A 21003-nucleotide genomic window follows, 5' to 3' on the forward strand; every position below is an offset into this window, starting at 1 on the left:
TTTATATACTATCGTTTGAATTACTAACAGTATTAAGTCATTTTGACATCTTATGAGTTTATAGAAAAAATGGGGAACGATACTACTAGAGTCAAAGGATGAAAATTTTGAAATAAAGATAAAGCGAACGCGAAGTCAAAGCATTAAACAGAAATGGTCTATTTCCCACAGGGGATCCGTGCACAAGCAACAGGGTTGGAAGAATTTATGCAATTCTCCCAACATTCAGGTGGGGAGGATGTGACCGGAATTCTGGAGAATTCGGTCACGTGATCAGTCGTTAGTTGGCGCCAACAGATCATTAAAATGTTCACGCCGGCGAGGCGTGAAGTGTCGAAACGAAAACAATCGCTTAAAAACAGTCGATAATGCATAAAACTGAACGAGCTGGCGAAAACATAAAATTAACGAGTTAGCTGGAAATGTAGAACAGCATTGCTTGTGTGCGGACCCAAGTTGGGTAATTAAAACGGAATAGCTTGGGTCGAGAAAATAAAAGAGAAACAATGTATCAATATTATGTCTATGTGTGAAAGCATGTGCTTGCAATTAATAGAGGCGTGGAAGGAGAGAGAGAGAACGGGGTGACGACGTGGAAGAAGGACGGAGGAAAAGGACAGTTCGGTCGGGTGCGGCCGAGGGTGCAGTTGAGTGAAGTGAAGTGCTACTGAGTGAAGGATTAAATCTGTTGGTGTCTGGAGCCCAGGAGAAGTCATCATCAAGAGATCCGTTTGGAAATCCATCCCGTGGTTCTCTCTCTCTCTCCTGACGCGACCTCATCCTGTATCATCATCATGTTTGCGAAAATAAAGGTACGTGGTTGTTCCCAATGTTTGTCGTTTCCCTCCCTCACGGGTCTCCCCCGGGCGAGTTGTTAGGGCCTAGAGTAAGGGTAGGTAGGTTAGAAGGTTAGAGATAAGTTTGCGAAGCAAAGGTGATTCCGACAGCGTAGAGGAGTGTCCGAGCGGTGAAGAAGCAGGCTGACGACCGGCAGGAGGCATCCGCCTACTCAGCGAGACGAGAAATGCACCGCGCAAGCACGGCGACCAGCGAAAGTAAGTCAGGGGCGTTAGAGTTATAATACTAACGCCTCACATCTCTATAAAAAACATGGAAATTCTCACCTAATTTATGTACATATTGACAAGAACCAACTGGAAACTTCATGTGTATGAATAATTATATTCGTGACTGGAAAATTCAATTAGGCAGCGCGCGCGGAGCAAATTTCTGATTGGGATCTACGTGGGCAGGTGTGCGTGCTGGGCCATATTTTTACTTTTCTGCAACAACATTCGCACGTCAGCGGCAGTGTGTAGTGAAGGAAAATTAATATTCGTCCGCCGGTACATTATTTCTCCGCTTGGTTCACTTGAGACGACGCTTAATTGAGACACGATGAGTGAGCGGAGAAACGTGTTTACCGCTAAATTGAGTAATTTGGGTAATTTGCTCATCTTCTTAAACATCATCTGCGTCTCTTTGAAGGAAAATCCGGTATGTAATTTTACCAAAGAAACCACTGGAGAGACTAATAATTGTTGATACAAAATCGTAAGAAAATGAGTAAAATTTATTTATACATTCTAAAATGAATATATAAACATGTAAACTGATAATCTTGGCAGTAAAAATCGTATTATATGCCTAGTTCTTTTTATAAGTTGATTATCACTATCTGAGCGACGAAAAAGGGGCTAATAAACTGGAGTTCTGGCCTCGAAGTAAGTTAAAATAGAATCCTTTATATAAATCCATAAATATAAAATTTGGAATGAGTCCAAATGTGTATTTATATTTTACCAATTCATCATCCTTATAATAATATAAAAAACACATAAATATTTTTGTATGCAACATACTTCTTTGTAACTGCACAGTGAATTTTTCAACCAACATGATTAAATATCATTTTTTTTCCTGTCACGTTGGTAAATGACAGACCTGCGCTGCAAATGGATTACCGAGCACTGTTCGATTTGCCTGACGATGACGATCATTCATGCCGCGATATTATATATATTATGTGTTTTATCATTAATATCAATCGGTTTGAATCAAGTCGGCGTCGGTTGACACTTGGAATCGATTCGGTCAAACGAAAATTATTACCAAATCCATCACGCCTGCTGCTTCATTCTTGTCCTCGCCGAGATGAAATAATAAGTCGTCGTAACTCAATCCCATAAAAATCGTAAATACAGATGTTTTATCAATTAATTGGAACTGTCATGTACAATGATTGGGCCCTAATCATGCGCGCTCGACGGCTCTTGATACATGGGGTCACCGTGCCGGCTCATCATTATTGTTATTGCTTCTGCTGATGCGCGGGCTTGCTTACTTCGTCCTCGAACTATAATAACTCAATAAATTAGGATAAAAGTCTTGGGTGTTTCCAGAGAAAAAATTTCATTTGTTTTGGATGAAGAGAAAAATATGAGTGAAAAACTTATATTATAAAAGTTAAGAATTTTTTAAAAAGCTGAGTTAATTCTTTGGAGTGATTTTAAAGTTTTTGAATTACGTAAATTTGCATGCTTTAATTTGCTCTTTTAAAGGTCTCTTGAAGATTTGAAGCTGGAAAATAGTCCATCATCTAAAATTAAGAGCCCTTTTATTTAATTAAAGTTATCTCTCAATAAAAATGGCTTGTGTATTTTTGTAGGAAGAGGGTTAAAGTAATGGAATTTCCTCATCCCTATCAGAATTTTGTTATGCAGAGAGAGGATCTAGAATGGCTACTGTCGAGCTGCCAAGCCATTATATATTTTATCTTCCTTATTTGTATTAAAATCCTGAACTATTAGAAAAAAATCGTTTTAACTCATTTTCATTTGAATGATTCAAGCAAGTTATGGTGAAAGTAATTTAAAGTAAATTGGTCGAGCACGACATTTTAACGGCTGTAAATCAGTTTTGTAATTGAACCGCAGAGCTACCTACTTTAAAAGCCAATAAAATCCATCAAGAGTCCTTCGGAGAATAAAACACACACGAGATCTCGTTTAACAAGAGATTATCCCGGCTAAGTTAACAATAAAAAGTCGCAGCTGATGGAAAGTACGTTCATGCGGTCGGGCGGCGAATCAAAAAATGATATTTATGGAGCCATAAAACGGCGCTCGCGCATTATTACAGTGTGCGCGGCGATATGCTAATGCGAGCGGCCGAGATTTCCACATATGCAAGGTGCTTGTACCAATTGACCTCTAATAAAGTGTGTGTGGTCTTTTGAATTAGAAGAACAAGGAGTATTATCAATCTTTCAATCTGCATGTCACTCCATTATGTTTAATAACTGCGCCCGCGTCCCTCGGTCCAGCCGGCTGGCCGGCCGACGTTAGAATCGCTCCCAAGCCAGCGTCGTCTCGTTAGAAAGAGGAATTTACCTCCCGTGTTGCGCGGGAGAAACGCCTTTCAGATCTGATTATTCGACGCGTATTTATTGAGCCGAGGTATGCAACCAGTGTGACGCAAGTGCGATCAGGTTGCATATATCGCCAATCACTTTTTATCATTTTATCAACCATTTAGCGATTTCAGTGTGGGTTAAGTATAAAAATATATTTCTAACTCTGAAGCCCTCCAAAAATTGAATTTTCCAACTTGATATCTATCTAGATGATTATTTTTTTAATTATTCTAATTAAAGTGTATATCTTTTGTGACCTGCTTTATAAAAATGGTGCTTCCTTCAATAGAGTGATTCGTAAAATGAAAATTCTAGTGTTATTTTTCTTTTTAAATTTCCGTTTTCTTATTTTTTTCTATAATATGTGTACCAATTTTGTTTTTATGTCCACAAAAAATCTGCTGTCACCAGAGCAAACTTTTGAAACCACCTTTGTATTGTGTGAGCAGCATAGTTTCGTGTTCCAAAGCGATGAAGGCAACTGGCCGGGATAGAAGGTGTTGCGAGTGTCGGCGCAAAATGAGTTTTCTCTCTCGTCGAGTGTAGTGAGAGAGCGAGTAGAGAGCAGGGACAAGTGCGGCGAAAGAAGCGATCGCTCCGACTCTTGGGGATATTGAATAAACCAACGAGTTCACCATTGTTGCGCGTACTGGGAAACTATTGGAAAATTCTTAGCTTGCTTCCCTGTCTGCACGAATCTGCACATTCTCACTCATCTTGACAAGGAACAGTCGACAACCAACACTTTCATAAAGACAATGAGTACTAAGCACATTTCTAGAGAAAAACCGTCGGTTTGTTGAATATTATTGTTTTTTACTGCTTGCATGGTTGCTTCCAGACATAAAAAGGGCGGATTTTGGGATTTTTAGTCAGTTCAACATCTATCGAAATGAAATACGAGCTAAAAACTATTTTTGTGTAATTCTGAACATCGTTAAACTCCTTGGAACCTTTTCCAAGGAAATTATATAGAAAGGGGGGAACATTATTTAAAAATAACACGATCAAATATTTAAAGAGCGAAAATATTTAGCTTTTACTAAGGAATTTTAGATTTCAAGAATTTATTTATAAGAAAAATGACCACAAATTTGGGTGTAGGATTTTAGTTTATGCTGCGCAATTTAGGATTTTCTAGATTTTAAAAATTTTTGAAATCAGATTTTCATTATCAGTAAAAGTTATTTTTTAAACCAAAATAATAAATAAATTAATATACTTATTTTCTTTTGACATTAAATTGACTTACGTTTGTTTGCTTGTGGGATTAGCCATTGTAAAAAAATTAATAAAAATACGCATTTTCACAAGTTATTTATTTAGGTTATTAATCAGTGCATCATGACTTTGCGACAGCTTTTTCACTTTATAAAATGGCAAAGTGTTTGAAGAAAACAAAAGGAATGTGGTATAGCAAAGCTCACTCACTTGACTGTATTTAAACCTGGACATAAAAAACAAAGTGGCAATAATAATTTGCAACTCAAATAACTCTGAAAGATAAACGTATCAAACGTTCTTGTCTCAGGGTCACAATTTGCCTTGTCCCAAGTAGATAATTCCGAGTGGAACGGCAAAAAGGGATTGGCAAGCGTTCCTCGGCGGCGGTGGAGCGCAAGAAGTGGTTTTCTCACCGGCTGCATGTTATGTAGACCGCGCGCACATACATTATTATTGGGCCGGCGCGGAATACAAATGGGGCGCATGCACTCGAAGGCACTCGCGATTACGCCGCCGAGCGGCTCTCGAGAGCATGGTGAATACGACCGTCTGGATTCCATTCGGATTACACGCGATTTTATAAACGCGGCGCACACGTAATATAGCTCTGAAGTGCCGGTCAATTTCCTATATTCTTGAAGATTGCATAATGGCACGAAAAAAAATAGCACAAAGTGGCGCTGGTTTAGTGGGCGTTGCTCCAGTATGCTGATTCCTAGAATTATTGCTTGCCCATAAAAAGTGGCGGCTATAAAATCGGATCTAATGAGGATGGCTAGCTGCTTTCGCAACAAATTTATATCGCTTGTAAAAGCCTTCGCTGGAGATCCCGCATTCTTGCCGCGATCCGCAGAGACAAAAAGAATCGCCATAAAAGTGACACGCCGACACTAATTTAATATTTTGGCCAATTATTTACTGTCAGATAAATTTATATCCGTTATCTGGTGGCGCGCAAACCAATGGACCGCGACGCCAAGAAGGGGCAGTGTCACAGAAATATTTTTTAAGCCTTTAAACTAAGAAAAATTATGCAGACATAATTTAATCATTTTTTATTTTTTGTCACCCACTCTTTGAACATGAAAGACAAACTATTTACATTAGCTGTAATAATTATATTTTTCAAGAGCTGTGGTGTTAGCTGCAGGTATTACAAAAATTTTATATTTAGAAGATAAATTGTCCGATTATTATTTCATTTTGGTTGTTAATTTTTGCTTAACAATAGTTACGTTTAATCTGAAACATGACGGAATAATAATTAATATTTTGAAATATTTAATCACATATTTTTAAATGTTTTGAAAAAAAAATGTATCAAACAGTTAAATTATCTAAACATATAAATTATAATTTAATTATTTTAAAAAATCATAAACTGATTTATTATACAGCATTATTTTCATAGTAAGTAAAAATAGCTAAATCTAAAAACAGGCTATAATTGCATATTTATCTTTTTACATTAAACCAACAATAACCTTTATCAACAGATAATTTTTTGCTGTGGACCACATTTACTAATTATTGTACTCATTTTGCTTATTTCCATTCAGTAAAAAGAATTGACAAACCTGGAAGATAAAAATAAATACTAAAAATTCGTCTACACTACCTCAAAATACTCATTTTAGCTGCTATAAATTAGTTTCAAATGATTTTTATTATGGTTCTGCAGGGCTATTTTGCCACCATAAATTATTTAGAGCAATGACATCTATTTGGCAAAATGAACACGGATAAAAATGCGTTTGAAGTTATAAACTAACTTATAGAACATTGCAGCTTGTTAATTGAACTACTTTAAAGTAATTTGATCTTGGCAACATTAAAAAAGATGACCTTGCTACATTGAAATTCAAAACGTGCCAATTTTTTCAAAATGTACAGCGCATGACCACATTTTCTTGGCAGATTTCGATTCCTCTCACCGATTCAACGGAATATGACACTTTTTTGGGGGGACACTCTTGGTTTTGAAGCAAAATCAGATTTCAAGTAGGGAGACAATCCTAAACAATTGAAAAGCATGCAAAATGTGTAGCCATTTTTATTGAAATTATTTTGTTCAATTTTGAATATAAATAAATCATAAGAGATTTTAGTTTATGCATTCCATGTATTTGAAAAAAAATCATTCCCGTTGCTTTGCAGTATACTCTTTAAATATAGTATGTATTCAATAATTTAACCATTCGTTTCCTCTATTGTTTCAGGTAAGAGACCATTTCTGTCTAGTCTTCATGAATGTACAGTTGCAAAGGTAAGAATAATTTAGTAAATTTTAGTCCGTTAATGATTAATTTCACCGAGATCTATTTGCAAACTCATTTTTCTGCCAATTGCGCACTGTCCCTTTTGGAGCGAAGCCGGTGTTGCTTAATGACACGAGAATTTAATTCAGCTGCACGCCTCACACAGCTATAAATTTGGCAGTTTGCTCGCTGTCTGCGTGACAATCGAGCGTCGCATTCGTAAAATGTAATTGATAGCGAATGCTGCTTCAGTCGAGATAAAGCGTAGCGCCGAGTTTCGACAAAAGAAGCTGCACACCCATCAAACATATCTGAGAGATGCGATAACATAAAAAAGGTTAAACGCCGTTTATTCTAATTTGCTCGTAAAACTCGGCGTGTCCCCACACAGCAGTGGTGCGCGGGAAATAATAATAATAAAAAAGAGGAAAGAATGGAAAGGTTTATCTTTTTCTCGTTTCTAATACGGTATATATGTATTCCGACGGCAGCCGCGAGATTGCGTCGCATTAAAATGTTATGGCTCCTCCGCCGCGATCGTTTGTTTGCACGATTTATTTTCTGCATCTTTCCTCTCCCGCAGCGCTTTCCAATTTGTCTCAATCTCCATAATTTCCACTTTGCCAACACGTGCAAAAATACAAACAATTTACAAATATTTATTTAAAACAATAATTTTTTTAATATATTTTTCTCTCATAAAAAATGTTTGCACTCTTGATCTTGCATTCATTTCTTACTTAATTTTGTCGGTATTTTGTATATATTTAAACATTTCATCAATTCTTTATATCCATCAAGCAATATGAATTCAATCAAAATTCTTCCATCTTCTTCCTAGTATCTTATATTTTAAATAATAAAATCATGAAAACTAGACAGAGACCAGAAAATAAATCAACTCTCTTCTCCATTAACGGAACGATCTTCGTTTTGTAAAAAAATAACAACACCTGCTGTACCAAGACAAGATTTATTTGTATTGATTCCGTTCAGTTATTTTGGTCGGACGCGCGTGTAATAAATTGTGAAGTGTCGCCGCCGATTTTATTTCGTCGTTCGAATTTTGTGGATTTTCTTGCAGCAGCTACAAAGCAGGCCAATAACAATAACTCTTCTGCTGAATTTCCTCCGATAAAGTTGCATGTTGAAAAGTAGCGGTGCCTTGGCGTGCGATATATATTTCGTTTAAAAGGCCGTTTAGTGTGCTGCGATAGGAATCGACGAGACGCGAGCACCGACGTGAGGTTCTCTTCGATGTATTTCCCTTTTCGGCGCTTGTTTAGAATAAAAAAATATATAATTCCTGAGAAAAAATAATGTTCTTGCCTAATTGGACAATTGCGTTTTATGGCGTGCCAACGAACGTAGCGTTTTATGCCCTAATTTTACAACCCAGAAATTAGATATAACCTGATGAAGGGAAAACAACATGTTTCATGACATGTGGAAATTTTTGACGTTCTTTATCTTGATTTTAATTTTATTAAAAGAGGAATAGAGATAAAAAGCTGGTTTTTAATATATTGAGCGAAACGATTTTAAAATTTTATTTTGTGTCAACAAAAATTTATAGAGTCATTAAAATAATCAACAGTTGTGTTGTTTCCTTTTTATAGTTTGCAAACATGCTTGACATTTTCCACTATTCAGACGATCTCTAGTCTAATAATTTAAAAAATAGTTATATTTAAAGTAGATTTTTTTAGAACCTCTGCACAGCACTTCCCGTGGGCTATGAGCTCACTGGGTCCCAGGCCCCAATAACACCGCCAAGCGGATAACATGGATTTCAAGAATCTTAGAATTACGTCAAAGATTCCAATTTTACTGTTAAGGATTATATTGCAATTTTGAAGAAATTAATCAAAATTTTTGAAACAGCTTTTCTGTGCGTAAATATATTCTTTTTTTTTATTCTTGCACATGTCAAGAAATATTTTTGGTATTTAATTTCTCGACCAGCTAATTTCCATTATGTCCATATTCAGCTCCTCCCAAAATGGTTCAGTAGAACAATTACATCAATTTTAATTTTTTTACATCAATCATTACTGTACTTAAAAGTCAATCCATAACATTTGGAAAGGCACTGCAGGGAGATCTCGACTATAATTTCATGAAGTTAATTTTGTAAATTTTGTTTGTTTACCAATTAACTAAATAATTTTCATCCGTTCATCTTGACTATTTTTTATAAAGTCGTGAGTTTGTTTTTTTCTGTACTTTTTGTGAAAATTATGAAAAGGAAGTATTTAAATTAGATCTTAAATAAATGCAGAGCATGTTGTAAAAATATTAAATGTTTGTTCTAAAGCAAAATAATAGTTTCTCAAAATATCTCAGGTAGTAATAATTAATTCCTGCTGCAATTTAAATCTTTGATGAATAATATCATCTATTTTTTTAATTAACTTATATTTAAGGGATCGTATAGCAGAATGAAAAAGATATTTCAATTGAGAGAATATTTAATTGCAAAATCTTGAGGCTGTTGCCGGGAGAGAAGCCGCGTGGTGACGAGTACCGAACCGAATCGTGGTCTTTGTCGTCGCGAGGGAGACGGCTGGAGGCAAACAACGCGCTGCCAAATGATAAGATAAAAATATCCTGTGTGTTTGCGAGACTGCACGGGCGAGAAAAAACGGGTTCGCACCTGAATCATTGCTCATTGTGTGGTGCAAACATCCTTCTTCGCCGCGAATAGCGACTCGCTCTCGTTTTTCTTTTCCCTTCTTGGCTGGTTGGTCACAAGTTCATCTCGTTTTTCCTTCTCTCATTTTCACAGGTGCCATAAATTTTGCTCTCGCGACGTGCTTAACTCTCTCTTCTCACTGCTGCCTTGACACTTTCACCGGTTATCAAGCGAAAAAAGCACCAGTGAAAATGTTATTGCGCCTTTTCGCCACCGAATTTACTCTTCCGGGAATATCCAACACTGCTCGCGCAACGAGCACGTAAACAGAAATAAATATACGTCGTCGCTCTCTGTACAAAATCCGTTGAGGTTTCGCTCTAACTATGAAATTTTGCTTTGGTAATAAAATAGTTTATGGTCTCTATTTTAGTGGGTAATATTTTTGATCCCTGTAGAGGAATGAATTCTTGATAATACTGAATAAAAAAATGTTAAAAATCACTTGCAGCCTAGCGTTTTCAAGAAAAATAGCAAAATAACCAAACACAAAATTTACGCACCAAAGGCATCGTATTAGGAATTAAAATAATCGAATTTGAAATAGCTTTTTACTCATTTTTGTCATATATTTTACCAAAATCTGGTAAAATTTTGCAATGACAGTATATTTTTCTGTGCCAAAAAGAGCTCATCAAGTCAACAAAATCTTTTTAAAATAAACAAACGCTCTATAATTTTGCAGATCTGTCACGAGTTGAAAGATAAAAAAAATGTCAAGATTAAGGGATAAACTGTATCACACGCTAAAAAATTAAAATTCTTCCTACATTTTATGGTTTTGTTTTATAGTCTCCATTTATCAGTGTCATGCATACGATTATTTTCCAGGAATAATTTTATAAATCAGCAATAATAATTAATTTTGGTTGTCTGCTGAGCAAAGAAATAAAAATGTTTTTCCCGCAAGTCTATAAATTGCGCAAACAAATCAAGCCAGCTCCATAGCAATATTTACAAACCAAATCACATGTATATATAAAAGAATATATTTATAAGAATCGATTGTGGACGCGTTCAGTAGGCTTGGAGAGAACAATAAAGCAGCGGGGCCAATTAAGATCACCAGATCGATAGCGTATTTGCAAGTCGAACAATTCCCCTTCACCAAGAGCTGTCGCGGATTGCAATAGACAAAAGGAACATCGCTCTCGGCGTTTGGAGCAGAAAAATCTAAGAGGCGTATTTGTAATCCTGTTTTGTTTGGATAGCAAATAATTAAAATGCCTGCTCTCATTAATCAAGCCGAGAGCGGATCAGGAATATAACAGCGCGCGCGAGAGAAGGGGCACAAAAACAATCGTAAAAAGGAAGCCCTTAATTAACCTTGCATGTGCTTACGCACATGCAGATTGAGGTCGAGATCAGAGCAGTGAGTAGCAAGTGAGTATAGGCGGTTTCAATTTGCGCCAGAGAATTGATTCTTTAAGAGCCACGCTGCTCCTTCTGCGTGCACTGCATTAATATGGAAAGAAAAAGAATATTATTTTTCTCGATACACTAACGTTGAACCTATACATTGTAAAATTAAAACATATTTTTTATCTCGCGCTCAGATCTTCAACTCGCTGGTAATATTTAATCTCTATAATTTTACATCGTAGTTTTATAAGTATTATTTTATCCTTTATAGGTTAAAAAAATAATTTTACTGTCCATACAGGTTTTGTTTTATCAGACATATATAATATTAAATAAGGTCTAAAGATTTTCAATTGTTTTATTAAAAAATTAAAATTGCAAACAAAAGTAAAAGTGAACCTAATAACACTTAAGCAAGCAATAAATAGCAAAAATATTTAATTATAAATATTAAAACTAATTGACATTGATTCTAACATGTCAAATAAAAGCTCAATTTTAAATTTCAGTATTTCTACTAACTGTGTCTACAATTTTAAACTGTTTTTAATTGATGTAGGGAAATGAATCTACCTTAAGGAAAGATTTTAATAAAATATTTTTGACTTCTTTAAAATAAACAAGGAATGAGATAACTTTACTAATGCAAGTCGAATTGTCATTTCATTGTTTTTTTAAGCAACACAAATCAGGTTTCCAATTTATATAAATTAAAATGTAATTTCTGCTTTTCATCGAGTGCGTCGTGATTTTTCAGTCGTTGTTTTCGGCGCGATCGGGCTCAAAGGAGAGCAATCAAGGCCGTTCACCTCTGGCGAGGCGCACTCTCTGCCGCTCTTATTGCTTCATTGTCTCTTTCTCCGACTCGCTTGTTTCGAAAGAGAGCAGATGCTCCTCTCTTTCTTTCTATCTGCTCTTGCCGGACCACGAAAAGCAGCGGGCCTTGCGCAATAAGGACGCGGTCATCTCGTTGCGAATTTACATCATCGAAAGCGAGCGGCTGCAAAAACCGATTCGCTCTAATTGGCTCTCTCTTTGATGCAACTCGTAGTGACAAATCGTGGGTAAATTCGTAATTTTCTTTCTAACATTATACAAAATATAGGAATGAGGCATATAAATATAGTTTAAAAGGAAGAAAGGTAAACAATATTTTTTCGGGATTAAAATTTAAGGTAAATGTCTGTTTTTCAGAGCTTTTTGTAAGTGAGAGCAATAAGAAATATCAGGCAGTGAAATTCTGCTAAGCAATATATGTAAATTCAAATTCTACAGAAAATGATTTGGAAGTAAAACCAATCTCCTGTACAAAAATTTGCATTTATACGAAATAGGTTCTATTTGGCATCAACCTGCCAGCAAAGCGAGTTTGAATTATGAAATAGAGCTGCTGTTGACAGATGAAACTAGTAGGCATAGGCATAAATCAAATGACAACATGTTCAAAGAGGATTTTCCGAATATTTCTTTTCCTATTTCAAATTATTTTTCTTCAGATTTCCAATGTAGTTTTGAACCTATTGAATTTATTCCCCTGGATTTCCATTTTCTTTCTATTTATAAAAATTTATTAATATGCAATTAATATACCCCATTGGTTCATTACGTTTTAATCTTCTTCATAGTAACATAATCATCTCTGATGCCTGCTTATACGCGATTTAATTGTAGGTAGATCTGAAACAATAGATTACAACTATAAAGTAACTAAAAATTTAAACATATTAAAATATCTAATAATATTAAGTTTATAAATTTATTGCAAATTAAATAAATTATTAAAAAATATTAGTATTAGATCAATATAAATTAGAAACTGATTTAAAAAAATATTTTTAATATAGTAACAAATACTTTTTACAGTAAATAATAATTTATAGCTTGGGATAAATGTTAAAAAAACAAATTGATATTCTTTATATTACTAATAAAAAGTAGATTGTTTGTAGTTAGAAATAAATCCAACAATGCGTGGGTGTACATGCGAGGCGCGAGTGGAATGCAAAAATGAATGAATAAGCGGCAGCAGACGCACTCACGGCCATAAATTAATGGGGGGTGATATCATAGGCCCCCCGAACTGCGCGTCCTGACTCACGGCCAGAGCAGCGCGGCCGCCTGGGAACCGAGCTGGAGAAAATAGCTCTCTCGATAAACAAATGGATCGGCGATGAGCTGGAGGCGCTTAACACACTCATTCTGCGCGGCGTCTCGCCGGATGCTGATGCGAATTCGATAGCTCCACTCCACTCACCTCTCATTATGACTCACGCCGCCGAGCTGCAGCCGCTGAATCTGGCTCCCTGCTCCATTTTCGCAATGTTGGGAAACTGTCGAGCTTTGCACTGCCAACAATACACGCAATGATTCGAACAAATTAAGGGATCAGATTTCGTGTAAACAGGGAGGGACCATGGTGTAGCGTCAACGTCTATTTTAGAAACACAGTTAATGTACATTAATTTAAAGAGTGAATTTTGTTCAGCCAAATAATGATTACATATATTTTTTTGCCTTTTTTACTCTCGGAAAATATGGAAATTTTCTCTGGTTGCCGTTGATCGATATCTATAAGAAAATTTGCTTCAAAATTTACATGCTATTAAAGTGGTGAGCACTGTCTCCCAAGTCCCAATGTTAAAAAAATCAGGAATGATTTTGCAAGAACTGAAATTATTAACCTCATTTTTGCACGCCATTAGATTAGATCACGACAAGAGGAATCTGAATGAAGCAAATAATCATTTACTAAATTCCTTACACTTTTTATGAAACTTGAGCAAAACTGAAATTGAATTAATTCAAATTTCAAAATCACTCACTCTCTGTTGAATTCATGCAAATAAATTAATTTTTCTTCTAAGTTACCATTGTTTTTTTAATCTGCGAAAGACCACACCTGGAAACATATCTCAACACGATCTTCGATTAAACACAGGTGCTTTGCAGTGGAACAAAGCCATCTACACATTTATCTCCTTGGACCACTTGAGACAAAAGAAACTTCATTATATTGCCGAAAATGTGCTTGCCATTTCGTGGAACTGAAACCATCTGGTGTGATTCATGAAGAAATCTGAGATAACTCATTCTTACCTAACAAATCTGAATGTGATAAGAAAAACGGGCTCATTTGAAGTATAAATCCAGTATTGAATGGCCTGATGAATTTCAATGTGAGCATCATGCCGACTTGGACGGGAATTTTGCTCTGTTTATTGCTGGTCTCCTACGCAAATGGGGACTGCGATGCAGACGTGGATGAATATTTCCAGGGATTGAATCCCACTAACCTTCAACTGTGGTCTCTTGAAAGTAAGAAATTTCATAATTTAACCGCACATATTTCAGTTAACATTCTTAAAGTGTTCGATTCTTCGACTAAATTCTTTACGGATGGAGTCTCTGAACTTGCATTCATCTTCCAACTCGCGAATTTCGATCAATGCATGGCTGTAAATGGACCGAAAGGAGGAGATGGAAAACCTAGATTTAACGGGCAGTACTGCTTGTTTGACGCTGGACTGCAGCTGCCCTCAAACGCTGATGCCAAAAATGCATTCCAATTGCAGCAGAACCTACAAAGGATTGCAAATGTAAAACAAAACTGTTTGCCTGGATATAAAAAATATATTTCATGGTGAGCATGCCATAGTTTCACCCTGTTAAAACGACAAGAGATGATCCCGTGGTGATACCAACATTTTGGGGTGTCTGCGCTCCGTCCTCGTGCGGCGCTGATGGCGTGAAGCGAGTGGCCGACTTTAATATGCAGTTTTTAGCAAGCGTTTTTGGCTCCACGGCGAATACGACCGTGCGGGAGAGCACATGCTATTACGATAAGCCAGCAGATTTGGACGCAGCGTCTTGGTGTTTCATGTATACTAAATAGAATAACCAATTGACCCTGTTTTAATATTATTTTCTAGAATATTCGCATCATTACTTATATGCTTGATATTGGTTTCGACAATACTAGAATGCTTCTTTTCGGACTTTGGTATAGATAATTTATTTAACCCAGACACTTAAAGCTTTTTTTAGATTATTATACAGGATGGAAATCAATCTTCAACGCATTTTCTCTGAAGCAAACTCTTGTAAAGGATTTATTCAGACTCCCTAAGGGCAATACTCCTGGGCATTTAGAATGTCTGCACGGAATAAGAACTCTTTCCATGCTGTGGATCGTCTTATGCCACACTTACGTATTTTCTACGCTCTTTCCCGGGCAAAATTATGTTTCATTTGCACCAGAGGTTGTTTACTTAATATTATATAGTAAAATTATGACTAACAAAAAATTACAGTTTTCGAGGCAGTGGTTCATGGCGCCAATCTTGAACGGCTTCTTAGCAGTCGATACGTTTTTCCTGCTGAGCGGACTGCTGACTGTATATGTTCCTTTGATGGATCTCTCAAAGGGGAGGAAATTTAATGTACTCAAGTACTACCTTTATAGATATTTGAGGTGATTGATTAAAAATGTCTTAACCATCTTTTTCTGATTGAATTTTTCTTATTCAAGGATCACAATTCCATTGGCAGTCGCTATCTGGCTTGCGTCTACACTATACATTTACGCAGGAAAGGGCCCAATGTGGTCTTTTATATTCCCTTTACTTTTAAAACAATGCCATGAAAATTGGTGGGCAAACCTTCTGTACATCTCTAACTACTTCTTTTACTATGTAAGAAAAATATTAGAAAAATTTAGTGTTTGCAATTTAAGACAAAAATTATATTTTTAGTGCATGAATCATACTTGGTTCCTCTGTGTGGACATGCAGCTTGCACTTTTGGCGCCGTTGATCATCTATCCTTTAATGAAGTGGCCCAAATATGGCCTTTCAGCCATCTGCGTGCTTACGCTGGGTTCAGTTGCTGCTATTTTTGCTGTTACTTACACAGAGAATTTGCCGTGGACCGGGCAACCCAATCTTGAGTATGATTAATTGCGTATAAATATTGAAATATCATTTACTCAATATATATTTAGATAATTCCATGATTTAAAAGGGGGATTTTTTGTAACATTGCATATTATGAAACAGCATTTCAAATTCAAAACCATGTGAAGCAGCTGGTCAACAATTAAATAAAATAATAATTACAGGGCTAGCGTGGCTGAACGTTACGATAAAATTATTTATGCAAACACACCGATGAGGGCCTCACCTTACCTGATCGGGATGGCCCTTGGCTATTTTTTAAGCAAGAAACACCACGTGCATTTGCCAAAATGGGGAATAGCCGTGGGATGGTTCACCAGCACAGCTGTTGCCCTGACTGTAATATTCCTCATACTAATTCCGTACTCGGAAAACTTTGTCCAAAACGCTCTGGAAGCTGCCTTCTACGCTAGCTTGCACAAACCTGCTTGGTCCTTGTGTGTCTGCTGGACCATTTGGGCTTGCGTCAACGGCTACGGAGGTATAGAAACAGTTGTTAATATTATTTTTAAAAATATGTATTTCTTTAGGAGTGGTAAACAGAATTCTATCCTGGAAATATTTTGTGCCAGCGAGCAAACTGACCTTTTGCGGCTACTTGATGCACATTTGGGCAATATTGACCTACATAGCCCTTCGTCAAACTCCATACTATGTTTCACATGTTGAAAATGTATGAATCTCTCCATAATTTAGTTGCAGTTATCCGTTTTACGAAAATTTATTTTCAGTTGTTCCTGTTTGGAAGTTTTCTAATTCTTACATTGCCATACACAATTGTTCTCCACTTGGCGGTTGAAGCGCCAACAATAAATTTGTTGCGCTTGGCTTTCAAGAAAAGAAAAAGCAATACCGGTAATCCATCAAATGAAATTATCAAAAACCTGGAGCTATTTTTTATGTAATTTTAAATTTAATTTATTTATAGAACCTGCTTCTGGTCAAGCCAATAAAGCTATTGGAAAAGAAGCATAAGGAGGAAATGAGCACAAGCTAAATAAAATGGAACTTAAAAAATGTGTGGTGTAACAAAATTAGTCAAGATAAACGTCGGTTAAAAATTTACGCATTTTCTGTTTATTTCTGAAGTCATCTCGCGTGAATGGGAAACCCAATCTTTGTCAGTTGCTCTTCTGATGGAGTGTCTGTGATATTACATCAACCAAATGATGAGTCACAAAGCTACATTTGAGATATACTCAATATCTCGATTATGCGATATGCGTTTGATTGAAAACTGTACAAAAAATAAATCCCAAACTTGTGTCATAACACCATATTGAGTGGGTAGATTTGTCACTGGCGGATATATATTATGCCTTTTAATTTTTGCTGTTCCGTCGCAGATACATATATTTAATAGCACAATAAATTACTTGGAAAATTTAATTTGAAATTGTAAAAATCAAACTTTGACTGGAGCAAATGAAGTTGGTTAAAACACATATTAAAAAATTATTGAAAAATATGAAGCGTTTTAAGTGACAAGGGAACACATTACGACATCAAACCCATTAAACATCAATAAATTTTTTCCGACTAGCAGCTTTGCTCAATAATCCTTTCTAACCTTTTGTTATCATTGCGGCAAAAATGTTCAGTCTTAAAAATTGAATAAAATTGCAATTTTTGGTGATATTTTGGGTCTATAAACGTATTTTTCAACGATTTTCCAATAGCTATGAAAAAGCAACTTACTGAAAAACAAAATAAGATGTTGATTATCACGCAGTGCACACGTACTCATGACTCAGCAGATAAAAATATGAGGAACAAAATATGACCGGAGATTACTCATATTATCTAACAAATCAGAATGTGATAGCAAAATTGGGCCCCATAAAAGAATAAGCGCTGAGGAATATTATACAGTCAAATTTCTAAATTAAAACCATGGCAACCTGGATGCGGATTGCCCTCTGTTTATTGTTGGCTTCTTTCGCCAATGCTGACTGCGATGCAGACGTGGATGCTTATATTCAAGCATTAAGCAATCCGACGAGCCTTCAACTGTGGTCTCTAGAAAGTAAGATTCTGTATTTTATCATTATCTGTCAGTGCCAAAATGTTCAAATTTCAAGTGTTTGATTCGTCAACAAAATTCATCAATGATGGAGTCTTTGAGCTGTCATTTATCTTCCAATTCGCGAATTTTGACCAATGCTTGGCGGTGAATGGTCCTCAAGCAGCGGACGGACAGCCTAGATTCATTGGACAGTACTGCTTTTTTAACGGTGGCTTAAGGATCCCCTTAAACGACATTAATTCAAAAAAGACCTTACAAGTGCAACAGAATTTAAAACATATTACAGATGTACATATAAATTAATCAAAATTTCAGCAAAGATTCTTACTCCTGATCTTTTGATTCAGTTTCGCAAAGGAAAAAGGGCAACTGCAGACAGTGAGCTAATTATCCCATCAGCTTGGGGTGTGTGCGCACCATCATCGTGTGGCTCGGATGGAGTGAAGCGAGTTGCTGACTTCAACATGCAGATTTTTGCAAGCACATTAGGTTCTGAAGCAAATACAACCATTTGGCCAAACTCTTGCTACCACAATAATGATGGTTCCACGGATTTGGACGTAGCATCTTGGTGTTTCATGTAATTTAAATGGGGACAAAATTTGCTAGCAGTTATAATTATTGGCTATCTTTCAGCGCATTTGTTTCTCTTCTCGTTGTCTTGATAGTCGTGTCCACTTTAATTGAACTAATGTTTCCAACGTTTGGTAAATATTTTCGCTTTTAAAACCTCATCTTAAATTTCAAAATTGCAGGGTTTAAATCAATTACCAATGCATTTTCCCTTAAGCAAACTCTCGTAAGGGATTTAATGCGGATTCCTAAAGGAAATGTCTCTGGGCACTTGGGATGCTTGCACGGAGTGAGAACATTATCTATGCTGTGGGTAATTTTAAGCCACTCCTACTCCCTTGCCACAAGTGTTCCAGTGCAAAATTTGGCATCTTTCACAACTAAGGTAGTTAAAAATTACTACGTTGATCAGTTGTCTTAAAAATTTTGTAGTTTATGCAACAATGGTATATGGCACCAATCTTAAACGGTTACTTGGCTGTCGATACATTTTTTCTGCTGAGCGGGCTGCTAACTGTGTATGTTCCTTTGATGGACCTGGCGAAGGGTAGAAAATTCAACGTGATAAAATACTATCTCTACAGATATTTGAGGTGATGCATTAGAGCACTATATATTTACTACTATAACTCCTTGACCTTGTCATTGTCAATAGTTTTACTCCGATCAAATTATATATATTATTTATTTATTCGTATTTTTCAGAATCACCATTCCGTTTGCCGTTTTCATTTGGTTTATGTCCACAGTATTTATTTACACAGGCAATGGGCCAATCTGGCATTTCATCTTGTCCCCTGGCAGAAAGATATGTCAGGATAATTGGTGGGCTAATCTTCTGTACATATCAAACTACTTCTTTGAATTTGTAAGAAAATATTTCATTAATTGCTATTTAGTTTCAAGTTTATAACTCTGAAATGTATAGCAAAATAAAAATGCTTTCTAGTGTATGTCGCACACTTGGTACCTGTGCGTGGACATGCAGCTTGCTCTTTTGGCACCGTTGATTATTTACCCGCTGATGCGATGGCCCAAAATTGGCCTTATTGCTATCTTATTTCTCACGCTGGGATCAGTCGCTGCCGTCTTTGCTGTTACTTATACTGAGAATTTGCCGTGGACAGCACAGTTGAACGTTTCGTAAGGATGGTTAATTTCAAATACGTAGAGAGTTAACTGCTCAAGACAAAAATTATTTAAATTTTTCTGAAGAACTCCCAGATATTGTTAAATAGCAGCTCTATGCTCTTTCAAATTCAATGAATTATCATTTTTTTATCAAGAGTTTAATTTTGCGCATTGATTCTAGTCCTGCCAAATCAGAACGATACTGGAACATAATTTATATGAACACGCCAATGAGGGCCTCGCCGTACTTGATTGGAATGGCCCTTGGCTATTTTCTAAGCAAGAAGCACCACGTGTCCTTGCCTGAATGGGTAGTCGCCTTGGGATGGTTTGGAAGCACAGCTCTTGCCCTTACAGTCATATTCCTCGTTCTAATTCCTTATTCAGATGACTATGTTCCAAACGCTGTAAAAGCTGCATTCTACAGCAGCCTTCACAGGCCTGCTTGGTCCATTAGTCTATGCTGGATAATTTGGGCTTGTGTCAACGGCTACGGTGGTATGATAGAAATAACAAAATTTATATATCTCTTAAAAATGCGGCTCTATAGGATTTGTTAACAAAATTTTGTCCTGGAAATATTTCGTCCCACTAAGCAAACTGACATTTTGTGCCTATTTGGTCCACTTGACAGCAATGAATTTATGTAACGGCCTTCGCAGGACTCCATACTTTGTGTCACACTTTGAAAATGTAAAATTAATAGAAAAGTCGTTGATTATTTTGATTCTTTAAAAATTTCATTTCAGTGGTACCTGTTTAGCGGCTTTACTATCGTTACTCTGCCGTATACCGTTGCCCTTTACTTGATGGTAGAAGCACCATCAATGAATTTGATGCGGCTCGCTTTCAAAAAACGGAAAGCTGACACAGGTGTGTGTTCATTTGAACAAAAAGAGAAATATAATAAATTATGCTACCGATCTACAGCATTTGTATCTGACAAGGCCAACAAAACACTAGAAAAGGAATCCTGAGGAGACGAACATAGATTCCCGCACTGCAGAATAATCTTGTCATCTATTTAATATCCAAAATATTGTTTTTAAATCGTTAAATAAAATCTTTATTATTCAATGATTTTGTTATCAAAAAGTAGATAGTTTAAATTATTGTACAATTGATTAAATTATTTCAGATATATAAAGGCTATTAATAAAATTGACGCACATAACAGATATGCCTCGTTAAGCACTTATTTGCTCTTCAGATCGTGCAATTGACGCGAAATTTAGAGATAGTACTTATACAATATAATATAAATATTTATTCGATAAAAATTGGTTATCTTTAAATATTCACTTCAGCGTGGATTGGATTCAATTTTAAAGTCAGCATCTTGGATTTGCGGACGGCAGTTCTGCTTT

The 21003-nt window shown here is 36.2% G+C and overlaps 3 protein-coding genes across 3 annotated transcripts in view; all 3 read left to right on the plus strand.

Annotated features, from left to right (window-relative positions):
* LOC135947973 (cysteine-rich motor neuron 1 protein-like) overlaps nucleotides 1–21003 on the plus strand; it is a 220935-nt gene that overhangs the window by 120305 nt on the left and 79627 nt on the right. The window lies entirely within an intron of this gene.
* LOC135945196 (nose resistant to fluoxetine protein 6-like) lies at nucleotides 13675–17136 on the plus strand. The gene is made up of 12 exons (XM_065492690.1): nucleotides 13675–14269; nucleotides 14321–14550; nucleotides 14610–14833; nucleotides 14884–14954; nucleotides 14999–15213; nucleotides 15265–15425; nucleotides 15483–15645; nucleotides 15706–15899; nucleotides 16071–16387; nucleotides 16437–16579; nucleotides 16638–16761; nucleotides 16835–17136. Exons 1-12 carry the CDS (start codon nucleotides 14119–14121, stop codon nucleotides 16879–16881), a joined length of 2040 nt encoding a protein of 679 aa, XP_065348762.1. The 5' UTR covers nucleotides 13675–14118; the 3' UTR covers nucleotides 16882–17136.
* LOC135947772 (nose resistant to fluoxetine protein 6-like) lies at nucleotides 17779–20707 on the plus strand. The gene is given in 11 exon segments (XM_065496707.1): nucleotides 17779–17932; nucleotides 17988–18220; nucleotides 18280–18512; nucleotides 18569–18890; nucleotides 18938–19098; nucleotides 19211–19373; nucleotides 19455–19648; nucleotides 19818–20134; nucleotides 20187–20329; nucleotides 20386–20509; nucleotides 20567–20707. Coding segments are annotated over 11 exon segments (2070 nt in total). The 5' UTR covers nucleotides 17779–17799; the 3' UTR covers nucleotides 20614–20707.

This window comes from Cloeon dipterum, chromosome 1, assembly GCF_949628265.1.
Source record: "Cloeon dipterum chromosome 1, ieCloDipt1.1, whole genome shotgun sequence".
Taxonomy (NCBI): domain Eukaryota; kingdom Metazoa; phylum Arthropoda; class Insecta; order Ephemeroptera; family Baetidae; genus Cloeon; species Cloeon dipterum.

What these genes read in the sequence shown, in the direction of transcription:
- LOC135945196 (XM_065492690.1), top strand. Translation starts at nt 14,119, where the DNA reads ATGAATTTCAATGTGAGCATCATGCCGACTTGGACGGGAATTTTGCTC. An exon ending in ACCGGGCAACCCAATCTTGA is followed by an intron (nt 15,900 to 16,070) that starts GTATGATTAATT and finishes TAATAATTACAG; the next exon opens with GGCTAGCGTGGCTGAACGTT. An exon ending in ATGTTTCACATGTTGAAAAT is followed by an intron (nt 16,580 to 16,637) that starts GTATGAATCTCT and finishes ATTTATTTTCAG; the next exon opens with TTGTTCCTGTTTGGAAGTTT.